The sequence below is a fragment of the Lemur catta genome, chromosome 8 (assembly GCF_020740605.2).
Source record: "Lemur catta isolate mLemCat1 chromosome 8, mLemCat1.pri, whole genome shotgun sequence".
NCBI lineage: Eukaryota > Metazoa > Chordata > Mammalia > Primates > Lemuridae > Lemur > Lemur catta.
The window spans coordinates 16903279-16924849 of NC_059135.1; the positions used below are offsets into that span (position 1 = coordinate 16903279).

Sequence of the window (21571 nt, forward strand, 5' to 3'; positions counted from 1 at the left end):
CATGCTTGGCTTTCGTCCCATCAGGGCCCAGAACCTGTGCCCAGCAAACATCCTGTGCCCGTGCCAGGGCTTTATCTTGTTCTCCCTCCCTGCTTCCACCGTGTGCCTTGACTTCCTGGTAAACTTCCTTTTGATGACTTCCAGCTTGGCTTGGCTAAAGAGAGATGAAAAACAAGTGTCCCCAACTGGGTCAGGCATGAGAGAGGGACCTGGGGGCCCAGCAGGGCATGGCGGGGTGAATGAGGACGAAGATAAACAGGTGGGGGCATCTATGGTCAGGAGCCTGCCCAGCTGGCAGAAAGAGTTTTGGGGTGTGTGGGGTGAAGGGGGGGCTGCATCGTGAGGTGTGCAGTGGCAGCCCCTGACTCTCCGGTTGTCCCCTCTCCTCTGCAGTGGAGTGAGATGGGGAAGCTGGCTCTTTAGGTGGGTCATGTCTGAGAAGGGCCGGACTGCGAGTAACTGTGGGCTCCCGGCCCCGAGTGACTGGGAGGCTTGCCAGGGCCGCTGGCTTGGTCTGGAAGGCCCAGGGCTCACCTTGAGCTCCAGATCTGCTGCTCTCTGGGCTCTTTGGGCCAGGAGCCAGGGCTACGGGGTGTGGGTGGGAGAAGAAAAAGCGACGTTGGCCCGTGTCCTGGAGTGGAGCAGGGTATGTTGGTGGACTGCGCGCGAGTGTTTGTGCAGGAGCGACCCAGCCCGCACTCTCTGTGGAGAGGGTCCAGGCTGCTGGAAGCCGAGGCGGGAGAGACCTGGGCCGAGTGCCTGCCGCACGGGGCCCATCCATCGAGAGATCATTTGAGGTGCAGGAAGGCAGTCCGTGCTTCCTCCAGGATTAGCAGCTTGACTCCCCTATGCTTTTGGTGTCGTTACGTTTCCTTTTAATTTCTTAGAAGGCTATTTTTGGAAATTCTAGCCCGTCTCTGCTGAGCTCATAAAGAACAGACAGAGGGTTTTATTCCTGCCATGCCAGTCAGAAGGGCCCAGGAGGCAGTGGCATAGGACGGAGTGAGAACCCCACGTGGGAGGGGAGACCGGACCAGGTGGGGAGCCATACAGCCGTCCGTCCCTCCCAGCCTCCTCCTCCTGGTGCCTCTGCTTTGCTTGGCCCTGGGGTTTGTAGGGTCTTGCATTTAAGGGGAGATCTGTTGCAGATGGCAAATATGCTGGTTAATGTCATTTGTTCACTCATCCGCTCCTTAATTCATTGGCCAGATCTTTACTGGGTGCTTCCTAGGCACAGGCTCTGGGCTGTTCTCAGAGTAGAAATGTGGATGAGCCCAGTCCCTGCCCTCCCAGCGCTGCAGGGGCCTCGGACAGACCAGCCTCCCGGTGCAGGGCCACGTGTGCTGTGAGGGAGGTATGTGCAGCACTTCAGGAAGGCTTCGTGGAGAAAGCTACAACTAAGCTAGACCTGCAGCCTGGCAGGAGGAGACAGAGACAGAGAGGCTGCAAAGAGACAGAGGGCTTGGCAAGGACACAGTGTGGCTGAGCAGTGAGTAGGGGGTAGGGGTCTCCAGTGAGGCAGGGGCCAAGGTGGGCAGAGCCCTGGAGTCCTCCTTCAGAGTCTGGACTTTTTTCTGAGGGCATCAAGGGGGTGTACACTGAGCATGGAAGCCCAGACATGATCAGCTTTCGAGACCTGTCACTGTGGTCTCTGGGGGAGAAGGATGTTGAGGCAGGAGGAAGGCTGTGGCAGTCCTCCAGATTGGCGGGGTGGGAGGAAGCCCACACTAGAGGACTGGCAGGGCAGGGGTTGGAATTATTTAGGAGGGAGACTGGATGAGGGCAATTAGGGCTAAGGAGAGGCTCAAACTATGCACAGGACCCTCACATAGCAAGAGTTTCACTTTTGCTGCTGCTCAATATCCCCCCAAAAAATGACAACAGCAGTTTATTGACTTGTAGCAAGTCAGATGATACAGGGGTGATGGCAGAAAAGCAGGAAACTCCCCAGCTCCCTCTCCAAGTCCACTGTCCAGGGGAGACCATGGTCTGGAGCGAGCTTTCCACCCTCAGCCTTTGCACGACACACAGACACATTCACACATTTACAGTCATTCTCTTTCTCTTCCATTTTTTACAGTAATGGCACAATAATACTGTACATGTTACTTCCTGGAAAATATTTTCACTCAGCATTATATCAATAACATTTCCTTCAGATCAATACATATTGATCTAACACGTTCTTTTTAATAGTTGCATAATATTCCATCATGTGGATGGACTTTAAGTCACTAAACCCCTCCTTTATTGGAAACTTTAATTGTTCCCAGCTACTTTTTTTTCTGTTACTACAAAGAAAGTTATAATAGACACCGTGCGTGCGCGCGCGCGCGTGTGTGTGTGTGTGTGTGTGTGTGTGTGTATGTGCTTTTCTCCCTGCAGGCTAGCTCCCCAAAATGAGATTTCTAGGTCAAAAGGCATCTGCATTTTTTATTCTAACAGAGGCTGCCAAAATTCTTTCTAAATGGTTGCAGCAGTTCCTTCTCTCCCTACCTATGTTTGATGGTGTCTGTTCTAAACTTACTGGCATTGGATGTAACTTTCCCTCGCAATTCAGATGTAAGAAAATCTCAGACTGATTCCTTGTGGGAGTTTTGGTTTGCATTTCCCTGACTCCCACAAAAGCTTTGCAGACATGGCTGTGTGCTTTCTCTTCCCTCTCTGGATGCCTCCTGCTAGTGTCCTCTGCCTGGTTTGCTGCTGGGGCCGGTTCTGTGCCATCTCTCTGAAGGGGCTCTCCTTTCGGATTGTGACCTCGGGAACCCTTTGCCACTAGTTTTGTCAGCTATTTCGAGTGCAGTGTTTGCTTTACTATAGCTCAAGGTATTTCGGGACATTAACTCCACACACAGACTTGCTTCTGTTTCAAGAGTGCCAGCCCTGCTTGGGCATCTGTTCTCCTCCCTGGCCTGGACACCCTCCATCGAAGGGGCCCCTAGTTGGTGCTGCCAGCATTCCTAGGAGCCCCAAATTGCCCCTTCCTAGAAGCCTTGTCACAGAAGGGCCAGCCCAAAGTGGCCCCTATATACAAGCAACCCTTTCAGCCCCTGACGTCTACAATGGGAGCCTCAATCTTCACTTCTCCTTTAGTCCCCATGGTCCTGCCTCTGCTCCTGAGTTCGGGGCCACTGTGAAATGAGAAGCCACAAGAGCCACATTTACTCAGCCACACGTGGGACAGTTTGCCAAATGGGGGCATGAAGTGTAGGAGGCATGGGGAGGCCTCCATCTGTCCCTTGGGGGCTCAGAGCTCTTGCCTCTCTGTTCCGTCTGATGGATCCTTTGTATGGCTTCACACCGCTCTCCCAGGGCCTTCCTCTTTCCAAGTGACCAGCAGATCGACCTGGAGCTGTGGGCAGAGCAAGTAGAGTTTAACTGCACTGAGCTCCACCAAATGCGTGTGCAGGACAACTGCATCTTCTCCATCAGCCCCAAGGCTGGGAGCCTGAGTCCCGGGCAGGAGCAGATGGTGGAGTTCAAATACAGGTGCTCCCCTACCCTCCACCCACCCTGCACTTACAGTCCTGGAGACCCCTTCCCCTGGCCTTTCACTGTGGGACTCCAGGGCATCTCAAATGGCCATCGCCCGGGGAGGGCTGCCTTCCCACCTGCAGGGGAGGTCTGATTTCCTTCTCACCCTATCCCAACTCAGTGGTGAATTGCTCCCAGGGGTTAGCTGGCTCAAAGCCACAGGGGTGCCATGTCCACAGGTTCTCCCACTTGTATCAGGGCTCAAGAACTCACTCCCTAACTTGTCTCCCCCTTTCTAGCCACCTGTTCGTCGGCACTGATCGCCTCCCAGTGCTCTTCAAGGTGTCCCACGGCCGGGAGATCCTGGTGAGGCCCCAGTACCCTGGCCCTGCCCTGGGTCCCAGGCTGGAGGAGGGGCTCACTGGACAACCAAGACAGGAGCAGGGAACAATGATACCCTGGGGAGCTTGAGCTGAGATCTCTCTGCTAGGTGTTTCGGTTCCTTCCAGGGAAGGATGCTACCTAGGGGCCTTTTATTTCCAGCTAAATTTCATAGGCGTGACAGTGAAGCTGGAGCAGAAGTATGTGCACTTTACCTCCACCAGCCACCAGTTCATCCCTGTCCCCATCGGTGATACGCTGCCCCCACGGCAGGTCAGTGGTCCACGTTGTTCTGTTGACCAAGAGTCCTAAGCATTGACCTTTGCATATCTGTGTCAGCCCCAGACAGGGTGACAAAGACGCTGCCCTCTAGAAGCACCTAAGAGGTGGGGCCAACAGGTTGAACCCCTATCCTGTGTGACTAGGAGAGATTGGAGGCAAGAGGCTTCAGTTTCCTGGGGCCTGGTACTAAGCCCTTTCTCAAGCCCAGTTTTGGCCAAGTTTGAGATGCTTATGAGACAACCAAGAGGGCTTATCAGGTAGAAGTTGGATACCAGGTGTTGTAGTCCATTCTGGCTGCTAAAACAAGCTACCATAGACTGGGTGGCTTAGAAAGAACAGAAATTAGCTTGGGCAATATATTGAGACTGTATCTCTACAAAATACAAAATAAAAACATTATCCAGGTGTTGTGGTGGGTGCCTATAGTCCTAGCTACTTGAGAGGCTGAGGCAGGAGGATCACTGGAACCCAGGAGTTTGAGGTTGCAGTGAGCTATGATCATGCCACTGCACTACAGCCTGGGAGACAGAGCAAGACCCTGTCTCATAAAGAAACAAAGAGGTCAGGGGCAGTGGCTTGTGCCTATAATCCTAGAACTTTGGAAGGCTAAGGTGGGAAGATAAGTCGAAGCCAGGAGTTCAAGACCAGCCTGGGCATCATAGCAAGATCCCATCTCTACAAAAAATAGAAAAAAAATTAGCTGAGCATGGTGGCCCATACCTGTAGTCCCAGCTACTCAGGCAGCTGAGGTAGGAGGATTGCTTGAGCCCAGGAGTTTGAGGTTGCAGTGAACTATGGATGACTGTACTCTAGCCCAGGCAAAAGGGTAAAAACTTGTCAAGACACAAAAATACTCCACAAAACCTAAAGCAAAACAAAATGAACAGAAATTTATTTCTTTTAGTTATAAAGGCTTGGAAGTCCAAGACGGGCAGATTCAGTGTCTAGTAAAGACCCCCTTCCCGGTTCATAGATATCGGCTTCTGTGTCTTCACAGGGTGGAACGGGCAGACAATTTCTCTCAAGCCTCTTTGATAAAGGCACTAATCCCATCCCTGAGGGCTCCACCCTTGTGACCTACTCATCTCCTGAAGACCTCTTAGTACTATGGTATTGGGGATTAGGTTTCAACATAAGGATTTAGGGTGACACAAACATTCAGCCCCTAGCATGAGGTCTGGAGCTCAAAGGGGTGATCCAGGCTGGAGAAGGAAAGCCAGCATGCTCAGGAGCAAGTGCCAAGAAAGATGAGAAAGGTCCGGGACTAAGTCCAGGTGAATCCACTTTATTCTGTTGGATTCAGTTTTCTCATAACTAAAAAGAAGGATTGGACAAGAAGATTCTGGTTTCTTCCAGGACATTCATGATTCCCTACCTTTGGGGTGAGTCTTGAGTACGCCATACCTTTCTGCCCCCAAACCTGCCTTGAAGCGGAGCTGCCTCTAATGGCAGACATGGGAAGTGGCCCCCAGGTGATTAGGATGAGCACCTATAAAATGATGCGCACACGGACATTCCCCTAAATCTCAACAGTAGGGACACTAGCATGAGGGTCCCCTTACAACTTGGCAAAGGTAAATTGAGGGGAAATAAACTAAGCTGCTCCTTTACAAATAGGATTACATAGTATCCTAAATGTCACAGGCTGAAAATACATACTTTTCCGGTGATCAAGCCATATGGAAAATCGGATTTAGGGGAGCTCTGGGACTCTCAGGGTGACATCCTGGAGATCAATCTGCCCTCTCACAATGGACACAGAGTCCTAGGCTCTCTGGTTTGCAGTCCTGGCCTGGCATGGTGATTTTTCTATTCTTGCCGCTTGCAGATTTATGAGCTGTATAATGGTGGCTCAGTGCCAGTGACATATGAGGTCCAGACCGACATCCTGTCAGAAGTTCAAGAGAAAAATTTCGATCACCCCATCTTCTGCTGCCTCAACCCCAAAGGGGAGATCCAGCCAGGCACCACTGCTCGGGTCTTGTGGATCTTCTCACCCATCGAGGCCAAGACCTACACGGTGAGCAGTGGCCTGGGATGATACAGGGCAGGGGTTGAGTGGCTTCCTTGGCAGGCCTCCCTCTGACCAGTGCCTGCCCCCACCCTCCTGACTTCCCAGGTGGACGTGCCCATCCACATCCTGGGCTGGAACTCAGCCCTCATCCACTTCCAGGGAGTGGGCTATGACCCCCATGTCATGGGGAACACAGCCCCCTTCCACAACATCTCTTCGTGGGACAACAGCTCCATACACTCTAGGCTGATGATTCCTGGACAGGTGGGGGAAAGGGAGCTGGGAAGGCCTGAGGCCTTGGAGGAGAGCCTTAGAGCCCAGGGGGGCCAGTCCAGAACGATGGGGAGGCAGGAGGGAAATGAGATGGCGTTGAGGAGGGATGGATGCAAAGGTGGGGCCTGGAACCAGCCCTCTTCCAGATTTCAGGAGGCAGCACCAGCTCTATGAGAGGCTTACCCTGCCACCTAGCGCCTGCAGGTGTTCCTACTCAAGCCGCTCCACCTGCTGCAGGGCCCTTCATCCCACCCTTCTCTCCGGGCATAGGGATGGGGCTGTTTGAAGGTGTAGAAAGCATTCTAGGTATTATCTTCCATTCTACATCTTAATTATCTTCATGCAAAACTATCCCTCCCATGGACCTAGGTGTATTTTCCTGAAGATATCTAGGGTCAATAACACTATCTTTAGTTCACACACTCCTCATTGTTGGGAAGTCTGGCCCATCCATCCACCTACCCATTCATGCATTCATCCATCTACCCACTGACCCACAAACCCATTTACTCATCTATGTATCCATCCATCCATCTATCCATCCATCCCCCCATTCATATACCCATCCATCCAATCACTATCCACCTATATATCCCATCCACTCTTCCACTCAGACCCTCTTTGGACTCCTACTCCAGGATGAGCACTGTCAAGGTCCTGAGGACACAGAAGAGCCAGACAAAGTCCTTTCCTGGAAGCACTTGGGGCCTGGACAAAGAAAAAGTGCCCCTTCCATGTCGCATCAGTCTTTTCTGGAACCCTACAACACAGCTCCTATTCTGTGCCCAGCGAAGATGCCAATGGCTGATCACCCATTCATTTACAACTGTCCATCAGAGGCCAAATTATGTTGGCTTCATTTCTGCTTCTCTAAGCTGACTCTGATTCAGCCCCTCCAAACCTATTTTAATTGTTGAAATCATAGGCTTTAGAGTATAACTGTCTGGGTTTATCCCAGCTACACATGTGAGAGATTGTTGGAAAAATCATTTGTACTGTTTGAGCCTTAGAAGCACACCTGTAAAACAGGGACAGTAGCAGTACCTGTGTCATAGTTGCGAGGATCAAATGCATGTAAGGCACCTACACAGCACCTGACCTGTGGAAAGCACTAAGTAACTGGTAGTAGTTGTGTGGTTATTATTTTTTCACCTCCCAAACTTGCTGTTATGTTGTCTGCACCAACAGAAGGTCTTTCTGTCCCAGTCTCATATCTCCCTGGGAAACATCCCTGTGCAGAGCAAGTGCAGCCGCCTGCTCTTCCTCAACAATGTCTCCAAGAATGAGGCAATTGTCTTCACCTGGCAGTCAAGGCCTCTAGAATTTGGGGAGGTGAGAGTGCCCTGTGACCACAGAATTAGAACCTCCAGCAGGGCTCCAGACTCATCCCATCCCCTCCTGTCCCACCCTATCTCATCTTGTTCTGTCCTCTCCCATCTTGTCCCATCCCATCCCATCCCATCCCATCCCATTCCTGTGAAACTTCAGAGGTTCCTTCCATAAATCAACAGGTATCTGTGAGTCCCATGGTAGGAGAGGTGGCTCCTGAAGACATGGTCCCAATTACGGTGACCCTGACGGCCTCAGTGCATGCAAGCTTCTACAGTATAGACCTGGTATGCAAGGTAGGAACAGCCCCAGGGATAAAGTGGGATGGAGGCACAGTTCCCAGTTCTGGGGGTGGGGTGGGCTCTGAGATCTCACAGAGAGGCCCTTGGGAGTGTGGGGGCCACAGCACAGGTCCAGAGCAAGTGCTGGCCACAGGCCCTCTAGCCTTTGGCCTCTCTCTCCTTGTCCTGGGCCATAGGTGTACCCACAGAAACTCATGAGGCAGTACCACAAGGAGCTGCAGGAGTGGAAGGACGAGAAGGTGCGGCAGGAAGTGGAGTTCACCATCACAGACAGGAAAGTGAAGGTGAGGAGGGCTGAGCTGGCTTCAGACACCCAGATATTTCTGACTGGCACCACCAGAGGGGGCAGAGGTGACGGGCCAAGGTGGCCCTCCATGTGGAACTGGCCAGCCTGCCCTAAGAGATTAGATTCCATTCACTGGACTCAGCATAGCACCCTCATAGCATCCCAAGAGACGCTCTGGGTAGAACAGGCTGGCTGGCTACTCCCTGCTTCATGGAGCCGGTATTTGGTGAGTGCCTACTGTGTGCTGGGCACCAGGGAAACAGGACAGAGCTCACCCTCTGAAGGCATCAGGCACAGGCTCTGGAAACAGATCCCCGGGTCTGTTTCCTGGCCCTGATGATTTCTAGCTCTGTGATCTTGGTCAAGTTATTTAACCTCTCAGTTCCTTCAACTGTAAGAGGGGGGAGATATGACATCTTGGATCTGCTTCAAGATAATCCAGAGGTGAGGTATAGATGAGACCAGACATAACTGCTGGGTCTGGGTGACAGTGACAGGCAGTGGGGGATTATTTGTAGCATTCTCTCCCCTGTTGTATACGTTTGAGATTGTCCATATTAGAAAGGTTAAAAATAAAAGTTTAAAAATGCTTTTAGTGCCAGTTAGATATCTGCTTTGCAGTGTTGTTGTGAGGATTAAATGAGTTAATACAGGCAAAGGGCCTAGAATGGTGCCTGGCCCCCCAATAAGCATTCACTGATCGTGAGCCGTTAGTACGTGGGGGTTGGGGGAAGACCAACAGTGAGCCTGAGAGGACACTTCCGTCCTAGTCCCTCCCCAGTCTTACAGTCCCCCATGCTGGTTTCCTCACTCCTCAATCACCTCTGTGTCCACCACACTGAACCCCCAGGGAGGCATGCTCCCCTCTGAAGCTCTGGGCCAACCATGAAGCCCTTGGAGGCTTGGGAGAAGGAATTTCTGAATTAAATCTTTATAAAGAAGGCTGCTTCCCTGTCTCACCAAACCACAAGCTCCAGGGCACACAGCAGCCTGCCCATGAAGGATGGAATCTCCTTCTCTTTTCTTCACTTGGGTACCAGATTTTCCTTGTCTGTAGGTAGCACTTCCCTTGGGAAGGTTCTGGGAGAAAATGTGATTGGGAGTTGGGCAGGACCAAGAGGGCAGCAGAGCCCCTGGCATTGGTTCCAGGCCCTCTGTGGGTCAGTGAGAGGTCAGAGGCGGGGACTCTCTCTAGGCCTCTTGCATCTTAAGCAAAGGTCTCTCTGTTTCCACAGAACAGCACATGTGGTACAACCAGTGTGCCTGCGAGGAAGTACAAGGTAAGGCCACAAGCCCAGGCACATCTTCTTGGGATAATTTGAGAAGGTCCTTGCTTGCTCCAAACCTGGGTCCAGCCTCCCAGAAGAGAGGGATGAAAGTGCCAGTGGGTGGCCCATATTCCTATGTGGCCCAAAAGGCCTGGTTAGGGGGCTAGGGACACATTTGTGTTGGGAGAGAGGTCCCCGAACCCCTGTCATCCATTCCTTCCCCTTTCCAAAGACACTGCCCCCCATCAAGAACCAGCAGTCTCTCCGTGGGCCTGTCAGCTGGAAAATGCAGATCCCACGGGAGCAGCCGTTCTGGCCACGCCCGCAGCCGCCCCCACCGGGCATGCTCTGCCTGGGCCTCACCGCCAGAGCCCACGCCACCGACTACTTCCTGGCCAACTTCTTCTCCGACTTTTCCTGCCACTTCTTGCACTGGTGAACTCTCGGGGTGATGGGTGTCTCCTTCCTCTTCTCTTTGTCCCCAAGCTCACTCCAGAGCAGGGGCTGCCCAGACCCAACCCTGGTGTGGGGCTGGAGTATGTGCAATGGCAGTGGGACCGGCCGGGCACTGCTGCCCTGTTACTGCTTAGGCTATTATGAGGAGGCGGACAGAGCAGCCAGAGCCCCTTGGGGAGCCCACCTAGGCCTCCCCACCCCCTCCTTACCCTTCTTGTTCCTTTCCCACCTTGGGCCTCTCTCACTCTTGCACTGACCCTGAGGTTGGGCTATTTCCCGGAATGCAGTGGTGCTATATTTGTGTTAGGGCCGGGGATGCCTCAAACTCATTTATGTCCTCGTGGCTGGGCAGCTACCATCATTGCTTGTGCCCCCAACCCCAGCAAGGTGGCTTGCCCAGGCCACTCAGAATGTCATGGCCTTCCCCAGGGAGCTGCCAAAAAGGAAGGCCCCCAGAGAAGAGCCAGAGACTTCTGAGGAAGAGTCCCCCAACAAGTGGGGCCCTGTCTCTAAGCAGACGAAGCAGCTGCTAGTCGATTGTCTCACTACCATCATCAGGTACTGGCCCACACCCTGGGCCCCCACACCCTGGGCCCCCACACCCTGGGCCCTCACCCCACCTTCCCATCCCTCCAGTTCATTTGGCCAAAGCCCCCTGAGTTCTAGCATTTTCCTTCTTGAGAAACAACTTTCTTGCAAAATCTCTCCATTGATGGCCCCAGGCACCCCCATCCCAGGACAATGCAGCTCTAATGGAGCTGGCTGGAGGGATCCTCAGGGCTGGGTCCTGAGTTGTGCCCTGTTCCATGGCTGGTAGGTGAGGTCTGGAGCCAGCGCACTGTCTCTCCATGGCTCCTGCCCTTCATCTCTGTAGTTCTGACCTGTTGGCTCTGCCTGCACCATATCATGTTCACCTCTAAGACTCTATGGGGCCCAAAAGAAGGGATGGGAGGGGCAAGTAATCAAGGGCTCCTCTCCTCCACCTAGCACCCCCCCAACCTAACACCTAGCCTTGAAGCCAGGGCTCCCCAGGGGGCTGCAGGGCCCCTCAGGAAGGGCCTTCTCCTCCTCCCTGCCACCTAGGGGCCTGCTAGAGGACAAGAACTTCCATGAGGCTGTGAACCGAAGCTTGGTGGAGCAGGTGCTGTACTTCCGCCAGTTCTGGAGTGAGCAGTCAGCCAGGTTCATGGCCCAGAAGAACAGCCTGCACGTAATGCAAACCCTGTCTCTACCCACCGGCGGCTGGGAGGAAGAGAAAGGCAAGCAGCAGGAGGAGGACATACCAGAGGAGGACAAATCAAGGCTGGGGAAGAAGGAGGGGGAGGAAAAGGAGAAGGTCATAGAGGAAGAAGAGGAGTTAGAGGAGGAAGAGGAGGAAGAGGAGGAGATAGAAGAGAAGAAGGAGTTGGGCAAGAAGGAGATAGAGCAGGAGGAGTGGGAGGAGAAGGGAGAGAAGGTGATCTTGACAGAGACTGAGCCCAGGCTGCCACTGGAGTCCCCGGAGTCATCCCAGCAATGGCAATGGCTGCAGCAGCTCAAAGTCATGATCAAGGAGGAGCAAGAACAGGATGAGAAGGAGGCCATCAGCAGGTGAGCAGCCAGGCCCAGGTGCCAGGGTCAGGAGGGGACGTGTGCAGAAGGTTCCTAGGAGGCAGCGGTATGCTGAGGCTGGCCACTGCCCGACTGCGCATCGCCTTTGAACTCAGCGTTCAGTGACATCTTGTTGGTAGCTTAAGGCCTCCATGGGAGAATTGACAGAACAACCCTGAGCTTTATTTTTTTCTCCAAGAGCTAGCTTGTGACATTTATCAGCAACCCGCTACCAGGAGAGGGGTCCTAGTCTTCAAAGTCTCTTAAATGGGTTTCTAGAGCCAGAAGAGAAGCACCATCTCTTGTGCTGCCTCCCCCTGGCGCTGCTCTGTGGATGCTTTCTGCCCTTGTTGGGATCCCTAGGCCACACTCAGTCCTTTCTGCACTCTCTCATCACTCATTAGCTTTCTCCACAATGGGCCCTGGGATGCCGACCACATTGCCTGGGTTCCAATCCCACTTCTACCAGCAGCATGACATTTGGCAACTTATTCTCTTTTAGCCACACTTTGAGCATCTGTAAAATTGAAACAAGGATGCCCCATGAGGTGTGTGTGTGTGTGTGTGTGTGTGTGTGTGTGTGTGTGTGTGTAGGGAGCGGCAGTTAAATGAGCATCTACCAGAGCACGTGGCACACTGGACCGCACAGAGGATGTGAGCGGAGACCCCAGGCGGAGTCTGTGGCCGCGCTAACGCCTGCGCCCCCGTCCCCCTCGCAGGCTCCCGTCTTTCGCCAACCTGCGGGAGGCGCTGCTGGAGAACATGATCCAGAACATCCTGGTGGAGGCCAGCCGCGGGGAGGTGGTGCTCACCTCGCGGCCGCGCGTCATCGCTCTGCCGCCGCTTAACATACCCAGGTGGGGGCCCCGGGTCCACCCGCCCCGCGGACAGCCCGGGAGGGACGGCAGGGAAGCCTCGCCCACACTCCTACCTGGGGCTTTCTGTCTTCCAGGATTCTGACCCCGGACATGTTGCTGCCAGAGCAGCGAGCGGAGGTACTTGACCCAGTGATGCCACCTCCTACTGACCATTGGCAAATGCACGTGACCAGCCCCTCCGAAATGCCGCCCTAGGCTCCGCCCGGCCCTCTCTCCACCGCCCCGCCAGTAAAGCATCTAGCCTTTTTTCTATGTCTAGCTTGACTTATTTACCCGACGAGGGGGAAAACGCGAGCGCTCTCTGAGAGGGACGGATCATGGGAGCGGCCCGAATGGACCGCAGCGATACGGCGGGGACGGGGACTTAGGGCCCGGGACGATGCACCTCTCCTCTGCACACCGCAGCTGGGGCAGAGTGCTCACCGCTCGCTGCGGGGAGCGGGACCCGGTCTGGCCAGCGGAGGGCGCTCGAGGCGAGGTCTGGCTGGCCTTTGCCCAGCGTAGCTTGGTGGACGGGAACTGAGCGCCAGGCCTGGTGAGAGAAGCAGGTGGCCACGAGCTGGGGTGGCTACCCCTCCCTTTTCCCCGATGCGTTTGCTCCTAGGCTAGGCACCCCGAGGGCCAGCCTTTTAGCGTTTGCCCGGCTCCTGGAGGAGGTGGGGAAAGAAGGAAAATTGAGGCACGCCGCCGAGGGCCAGGAACTAGGCGTTGTGGAGCGGTCGAGGTCACCAGTAGACAGCGGACCACAGACCCTACTAAGCGACTCCTACTGTGACTCAACCTCCAGACCAGGGGATGGTCTGCCTTCCCTAGGGTACCTACCTCTCTGTTCTCTCTACCACCCGCCGCACCCACCCCCGCCGGATCCTATGTCCTATGCCCCTGGCTCCTCCCTCCCAGAAGCAGGTGGGTGGAAAAGTGACATCTGGTGTTGTTCCAGAGGCACCCAGGTCCCCGGCACCCTCCCCTTCACCCCCTCCGCCAAGGCCTCCGAGGAGCTCCGGTCTCAGAGCCCTGGGCAGGGGACGGGAGGGGGGCGCTCCGCCTCCGTGAGTCAATATTTGTCCCGAGCAAACGGGCGCCGGGACAGGTGTGAGTGTGAGTGTGTGTGAGAGTGTGTGTGTGTGTGTGTGTGTGTGTGTGTGTGTGTGTGTCTAGGGGCGGGGACTGAACAGGCGGTATAAGAGCACACTGACCCAAGCTCGGGCACAAGCTCCAGGGCGTGGGCTGGGGACGAAGCCAAGCCGGGCAGGGCAGGGCGCAGGGGCCGGGAGAGCTGGGTGGAGGGCGGCTGGGAAGGGAGGGGAGGGCCAGGTGTGCACCTGTGGCGGCCGCCGCGGCCGCCGACGTGTCAGCAGCAGATGCGCTCAGGAGAGGGAGGCGGCTAGCAGAGCGCTGTGCGGCCGTGCGCTAGCGGAAGACCGGGACCAGATCTCCGAGGGCCACCGCCAGGCCCCGGGCCCTCCGCTCCCGCCCCGCGACGAGCCCCTCGCACAAACCGGACCTGAGCGTTTTGTTCGTTCGGCTCGCGTGAGGCAGGGGCGGCCTCTCAGCATCCGCCCGGGGGCCCGGCCCGGTCGCCACGAAGACACCTGCCGCCGCCGCAGCCACAGCCACCATACGGGTCGGGAGGCGGTGCGCCGCTCCAGTGGAGATCCGGCTCCCATCCTGCCCCGCCCGCCCTGCCTTGCCCTGCCCGCAGCTTCTGGGCAGCCCGGCTCCGTTCCGGGTAGCACGGGCTGAGCAGGCTCCACCGGGCGGCGGAGGGGACTGTGGCCCGGAACGGAAGCCCTTCTTGAGGTAGAAACCCGGATTCTAGTCTGCCTCCTTCCTGGCGACTTCTGTGGCCTTGGGCAAGTCATTTCCCCGGCCTCTTGGTTTTCCCCCTTGCACAATGAAAGGGCTGGTCTGGCCTCTCGCAGGGGCTAGCCCCCGCCCCCTCGCCTCTGGATCTTGTTTCCTGGGCTCCTAGCCACACTTTTGAACCCCCTGACCCGGAGGATGGAGGCCCTCAAGGGGTCGGCCCCAAGCTGAAGCTGTGAGGTGTGGAAAATCTGGGTGGAGGGAGCTGAGAGCCACATGGAGACTCAGATCCACTCCTCAGATTTCTCTGGTGCTGCTGACATCCTGAGATTTCACCCTCTGCCACCTCTCTGGTCCCTCTTCCAGTCTAGCCACCTCGGAGACAGACTGATTGAAAGGACAGTCTGGCAGCCCTTGCCCTGACAGGGTCCCAGGCTGGGCAGGGTTGCCTTTCCCAAACTTCATAACCCTATGTCCTTGTGTTTCAGTTCGCTGGGGTTGGCAGGTCTAAGTAGCCCTCGGCTCAGACAGAAGCAACCCTCAGGGAGATGGGGACCAGGGTCAGAGTCACTCCAAATTGGATGTTCTTGAGGGTGCTGGCTTGTCCCCTCCACTGCCACCTATTCCACTCCCAACGGCCCCCTCACCCAACTACCCAGAGGCCCCAGCAGGATCTGCTGCGTCCTTGGCCCAGAGAGAGGAGGGGGGAGGGGATGAGATGGATTTGACAGATCCCAGGCAGGTCTGGGGAGAGGGTGGCCTGCAGGCGGGCTCTGTGTGGAGCAGCCCCAGGGCAGGGGGAAGGTGCATGGGTCCCAGGCTGGGGTGTGTGCAGCCCCCATCCTGGCCTCCTTGACCAGGCTTCTGTCCTGCCCCCAGCCCTTTGCTCCTTGCCTGACACTGAACAAGTTACCTGTCAGCGGCCTGGCATGGCACTGGTATACCTTCCCTGAATCTTTGAGGGCTTCCTCTCCCCTCCCGTAATGATGGCAGGGGGCTAGAGCTCCCCTCTTGCCAGGTTCCAGATCCTAGGTTGCACAACAAAGGGGTCTCCCCCTAGAGTAAGCCCCCCAAAGCACATACTCAGAGCCGTCCTTAGGGGGAGGGTGGTGAGAAGAATAAGGTCACTCCATGGGCTGGGGTCTGTCCAGGTGACTGAGAGCCCCTGCCCTTCCCCCAAGGCCTAATTTCCGCAGGCCTCCACCCCGACTCATCCCGAAGACCTGCATTTCCTGGCCATTACCAGGGATGAGGCCTCTCAGCCAGGTCCCTCCTCCCCTGGCGGGCAGTGGGCGGAGTCTGCAGGCGCCTGGCAGGCCTGCAGGTGCGGGGCTGCAAGGGGGGGTACTCAGCAGCTGGTGTGCGAGGCGGGCCCTCCCCCCGTCCTGCCCAAAGCTGGAGCCTGCTTCCTGTCGTCCCTGTCACCACCCTGTGTGGGGGAGGGAACAGGTAGTGGGGGAAGTGGAAAAGGGACTGAACAGTTGGAGAGCTGCAGTGGTGGGACTAGGAAACAGCCCGAGAGAAACAGGAGGAGAACGATAAGAAAGAGACCAGAGGACATAGGTGGAAGGACAGGGAGTGCGGCCCAGAGCAGCATGAGAACCACTGAGATCCTAGGGCACTGCAGATGCCCCAGACAGTGACACAGTGAGAGCGAGACCAGAGACAGAGACAATCAGAGAGAAATCAGAGAAGAGGAACAGAGGCAGTGTGAGATAATGAGAAGTGCACTGTAGAGATGGAGGGATTGGAGACCTGGGGTTAGAAGTCGGGGTAGCCAAAGTGGAAGGCACAGCGTGTGTAGGGGAAGGGGGAAGCTGTGAAGACAGCCCCCACCCACCCTACACTAGAGTGGGGAAAGTACCCCCAACAGATGGTAAAGAGGTAGCTTCTAGGTGGGCTGCAAATGGCCACAGCCAGTGCTAGGGGCAGGGGGCAGGGGGATGCCCCTATCTGGGAAACCCATTTCCTCCTATTCAAGGACAGAAGGTGAAGAGGGGCAAGGCTCAGGCTTGGCTGGATACTGGGGGCCATGAGCAGGGAGGGGCATAGCTCTGACTTCATCTCTCCCATTTCCCTCTTGGCCACAGCTGGATAGGCCAACAGTTGTAGCAGCTGCCCTGCCCCCACCCACCCTGCTGATTCTGGCTCAGCCTTGGAACTTCTGGGCTTGGAGGCCACCCAGGGTCTGTGTGAGAGTGGTAGGACCTGGGAGTGCAAGCACTGGGGAGGAGGGCTCGCACCCAGGTGCTAATCCCCATCCGGCCAAGGCAGTACCAGAGCCTCGCTGACCTTCTTGGAGATTAGTCCCCATGGAGACCACAGCAGCTGCCCCCTCACTGTGGCCAGGCCAGGTGGGCAGGTGGGTGGGGCAGACAGAGGCTGGTTGGGGAGGAGAGAGAACCTTCCTGAAGCATCACAGGATCACTGTAGTCAGGGCTGAGAGGCTCCTTCAGAATCAGCAGCCTGCTTGGTTTCAGGTAAAAAACTGAGGCCCTGAGAGGGCGACTGACTGGCCAAAGGCCACAGATGGAGCCAGGAAGAGCACAGAGACCAGAAGCCAGGTCCTCGGCTCCACTCCCAAGTGTTCTTTCCTGGAGAGCAGGGGCCTGAGCCCACCCCCCTCTGACCCTCACAACCCTCCCAAACTGAGGTCATGAACTGAGTGGCTCAGATGGGATGAGGCAGGAAGGCACCCATCATAGGTACTGGGCTGGCTTCCACAGGGCCAGGGTGGGACGGGAAATTCAGATCCCAGAGCCATGCTTGCTGACCGCTGCCCCCAGCCCAGCCGGGCCCCAGAGGTGGTGGGGAGAACCATGCTACACAGTGAGAACCACAACCACAACTGCTAACATTTATTGTGTGCATACTGCAGGCCAGTTCTGTGTTTACATGCATTTAAATCTTTACGACAGTCTTGAAGAAAATTATTCCCATTTACAGAGAGGAAAAAATGAGAAGTAGAGTTCATCCAACTATAAACAAATCCAAGTGGAGCTTGGATTTGAACCCAGGCAGCAGCAGTGACTACAGAACCCACTCTCTTAACCCTTCATTGTCTGTACGATCGCGGGTGGGTGGCTGAGATGATGCCTCTCTGGGTGGCCTTGGGGTGGGTATGTACACACGTGAAAGTGCACGACAGCATACTCGTGTGTGAGTCCAACACCCAGCATAGTCCCTGGCACACAGTACATCTTATTAAATATTTGAGGAATAAGTGAGTGAGCAAGTGTCTGCCTGTAAGTGAGTATGACACTGAGGTGTCTATTGAATCCTAGAACAACAAGGTTCCCGTGTAAAGCTCATGGGATCACGTCCGTGTGCCTGTAACTCTGGATGGCTCTGTCTCCATCTGATGAACGCATGTTTTTGTGTGCCCTCTCTCTGCCACCCTGTGCGAGACCTGTGGCATTGTGTCTCCGTAACCGAGTGGTCGTGAAATCTACCTCCCATCTCCCTGGATGGTGGCCAGTTCTCCAACCCCACAGAGGGCCAGAGAGGGGCTCTGTTTCTAGTGGGATAGGACAGTGGGTCTGTGTGGGTGGGGCTCCCAACCCTGCCTGAGTTGGGCTGCTCTCTGGTGTGCACCGTTATCTCTGTCTCCCAGGAGACCAGCCCTGCACAGCCCCAGGGAAGGTGCTCTGCCTGCTCCTGCCTGCAGACCTGGGGTAGGGGCAGGGGACTGGAGCAGCAGGGCTGGAAAGGAGAGGCTGCTGGTGATGGTAGCTGGTGGGGGAGGGCACCATTCACAGAATTTGCATCTTCAGCCACCAAAACCCTGGATGATTTCCCAGTGAAATGAGGGGTGAGGGCTGGGAGCAAGCCAACTTGAGGAGAGGACAGTGGCCACCAGCCCCTCTCGGGTACACAGCAGTACTGAGAAGTCAGGCTGCTCGTGGGATGGGCTCTATGTGAGGGAGGCGCCACTTCTCTGGCAATTCTCGGGGCCTTTACCTGTGATGGAGACCTGGGTGGGAGCTCAGCACTGGGGTTGAGGGTTTCTTTGCAGGACCATGTGTCTCCACATGGGATGGGGGCTCTGGTTGGGATCTGAAGGCCTCACTGAGGGGACTCTGGCTTGAGTCTGAGGATTTCTCTGTGGGTTCTTATGGGTCCATATGGGATGGGTGTTTTGGTAGAATTGGGGGCAGGGGATTGGGTGAGGTGGGAGTGGGGAGGAGGTCCTGAGGATTTCTCGGTGGGATCTAAAGGTCCCTATATGAGATAATAACTAGATGTGGTCAGGGTTGGGGTCCCCCCTGGGTGATGAGATCCCTATGAGATCTTGAGAACTCTGAGGTACAGATTGGGGATGCTGAGTCTTTGTCTTCCTAACTCTCCATGCCCAAAGGCCAGACTGTGCATGTGGAGGGGGTAGGGGTGACCACACTGAGCTGGCAAACAAAGCCACCTGGGCATCCATCCTTCAGGAAGCTCTGAACGCAGCTGATCTGGGAAAACAAACAGGAACAGCTGCTGGGGGGAGGGAGGGGACCAGAGGGGGAAGCTGGGGGTGGGGCAGAGCTGGACCAGCCTGGTGGGGAAAGGAGGGCACCAGGAGGGAGGGGGTCAATAGTACCTTTCTTGGTGACTATGAGGCCAAAAGCCAGGGAGCGGTCTGGGGGGATATGGGGCCCCTGAGAGGCCTAGTGATCTGGGCCAGTGGCTATTGGTGGTGTTGGTGGCTGTGCCCATTTCTGAGACAGCTGGTCGCAGACAGCCCGTGGGTCGGGCTGGTGGGACCTACATACCATTTTCCTGATGAGGAAACCGAGGTACAGAGAAGGGGAGAGGCTGGCTGATGCCAAGTTCAAAACTACTCGCTGGAAGAGGAGCGGAGGCCCTTCTCATATAGAGGGTCTCCACCCCAAATCCCAGTCTCACTCTTAATTCTAACCTGGATCTCAGCTGTACAACCTCTCCCTCCCTCCCCGAACCCTGGAAAACGCGCGCACACGCGCGCACCTCTCCTAGGGAATACCGTCATCTGACCAACACGCGGAGCCTGTCCCAGGGAACATGCCCAGACCCCAGCCTCAGCCCCGTGCAAACACAGCATCCAGTCTCCGACAGACACCTCGGCACCCTTCGGACTAACACAGGCGCCCGCGTCAGGGACAGCACAGACGCACAGCCTGACGCACTCGCCACTCGCAGCCCCTCCCGTCCTCAACCTCCCCTTCCTCCCCGCCCGGCCGCTCCAGCTCTCCGGACAGCGCGGCCTGCCCGCGCCCCCTCGTGGCCGAATTCAGAATTGTCGGATGGAGATGGGAGAGCGAGGGAAGGCCGGACCTGATGCCTCATCCCTCACCCCTCACCCCTGCCACAGCCTCGACAGGTGAAACCAAGAGCAAAGGCCAGGACACCAAGGGGCCCAGAATGGCTCTTGCCCTACTCTATAGGTTGGATCCCCCCTTGTGGTTTTGAGGAATTATACCCTATTTGTGTTTGTTCAAACTCCCTCTAGGGTAGGGAATCAGGGGACTGGGCATGGTTCTGACACCTCCCCCAACCAAACCTGGATGCTCTTGTCCCATCTCTGACTCATATCCCAACTTGGACTCAAGGCCCAGTTCCAGGGCCCTGTACTTTTGACACTCACCTTCACACACACTGTGAGTCCAACAGCAATTCCTCACCAGGGAAGAGAGAGGTCCAAGGGAGGCTCTGCCAATCCCCAGCGCCTGCTCTCAGCAGCCCAGAACTTCAGGGGTGGGAATGGCAAATCATCTCCTCCCACTCCCACTGGAGAAATTCCTCTATACTCCTTTCCCCATGGACTTTGGCCCACACCCAACCACCTTGTTCACTCATTAGTTCAAGAAGTTTTATTGAGTGCCTACTATGTACCCAGCACTGTGCTAGGTTTGAGGACAACAGCTGAGAACAAGACAGACACAGTCCCTGCTCCTTTAAATGGAGCTGACACTCTAGTAAGGGAGTCATTTTACACCCATATACATGGGATGAAAAAGATAACTTTACAGAGTGATAAATGCCATAAAGAGAATAGGCTGATGTGATGGATGGAAGAGTGTCTGTCACCAAGGAGGTGACACAGGAGCCAGCCATGCCATGACCTCGTGACTAAGACACTCCAGGTAACTGGAACAGTGCGTGCAAAGGCCCTGAGGTGGGATGCACACAGGATGGTGGGAGGGAGGCAAGAAGGCCAGTGTGGCTGGGCTTCGAGGAGCTGGGGTGGCCACATCTGGCCTGTGAGCCCTTTTTGGCACAGGAGCTTGGATGGGTAGTGCAGAGCACTGGCTTTGGGTTTCAAAGGTCTGAGCTCTATTCTTGCTCCAAAACTGGCTAGTTCTGTGAGTCTGGACAAGACCTGCCCCTCCTTGAGCCTGCTTCCACATCTGTACACACAAGCCTAACTCACTGGGCTGTTGTGAGAGCCCATGAGGGAAAGCATTTGGCTCATGGGAGCAACAAAATGTTAGTTCCCTTCTCACTCCCTCCTCACACTTCTGCTGGCATAGCCACCCCCCCCCCCCATTAAAACTCAACATTTTGCAAGAAGCCTTTGTGTCTCATTGACATCTACCATGGTTAGGAAATTCTGCTGCAAGAGGAGAAGAAATTTCCTCCTTGGAGCTACCCTTTTTCAGCTCCAAGCTTTCCCCCCTCTGCTCCCCATCCTTCTCCCACCACCACAGGTGACACTGGGATTGTGGGGGTAAGAGTCTGGGACCATAACAGAAGCCCAGGTTCACATCTCAGCTGGGCTGGCTTCTCAGATGTGACGCCGGACCACCAACTGCAACCCTTCTGGGCCTCCGCTTGTTCATCTGAGAAATGCAAGACAATAACAGCGCCTACCTCACCAGGTCGGTGTTAGAATCAGTTGAGATCATGCAGGTGAATGAAAGCCTGAGCAGAGAGCCCGGCCTGAGCTCAGCGCTTCATCTTCAGGGGCTCAGACGTCTGGACGGGAGGTCCTAGCCTCTGGAGCTCTGTGGGGGACCCAACCGCGTCACCGGTCCCGCGGAATTAAAGTGGAGACGTACTTGCCACCTACCTTGGTTACTATTATTCCTAAACGCTTTGTAATCCCGCGCGCTCCCTCGGGCGTTCTTGTTTGCAGCTCCTAGTGCCGCCTTGTGGCGAGTCCTGGTCATAGCCCGTGGACCCCAGAAAACTTCAGGAGCGTGGCGCGGGATCTGGGAACTCAAGTTTGGGGGGAAAGGGGCCTCGATGGACCGATCCTCCAGAGAAAAGAG

At 55.7% G+C, this 21571-nt stretch overlaps 1 protein-coding gene across 7 annotated transcripts in view; it reads left to right on the forward strand.

Moving 5' to 3' along the window:
- The window catches only part of CFAP65 (cilia and flagella associated protein 65), a 33582-nt gene extending 20797 nt beyond the window's left edge, over positions 1 to 12785 (forward strand). For 5 of the 7 annotated variants that reach the window (XM_045560043.1, XM_045560045.1, XM_045560044.1 and 2 more), the window contains 14 exons: positions 3313 to 3489; positions 3774 to 3840; positions 4018 to 4128; positions 5966 to 6157; positions 6257 to 6415; positions 7613 to 7756; positions 7936 to 8049; positions 8232 to 8339; positions 9577 to 9621; positions 9842 to 10044; positions 10495 to 10623; positions 11149 to 11655; positions 12375 to 12512; positions 12608 to 12785. In XM_045560043.1, the coding sequence (XP_045415999.1) occupies positions 3313 to 3489; positions 3774 to 3840; positions 4018 to 4128; positions 5966 to 6157; positions 6257 to 6415; positions 7613 to 7756; positions 7936 to 8049; positions 8232 to 8339; positions 9577 to 9621; positions 9842 to 10044; positions 10495 to 10623; positions 11149 to 11655; positions 12375 to 12512; positions 12608 to 12728 (2215 nt within the window). In that variant the 3' untranslated portion in view covers positions 12729 to 12785. Of the gene's footprint in view, positions 1 to 3312; positions 3490 to 3773; positions 3841 to 4017; positions 4129 to 5965; positions 6158 to 6256; positions 6416 to 7612; positions 7757 to 7935; positions 8050 to 8231; positions 8340 to 9576; positions 9622 to 9841; positions 10045 to 10494; positions 11656 to 12374; positions 12513 to 12607 lie in introns of those variants that run through there. The other 2 variants (XM_045560048.1, XM_045560049.1) reach the window with 2 other exon arrangements.
- Positions 12786 to 21571: the final 8786 nt, after the last annotated feature.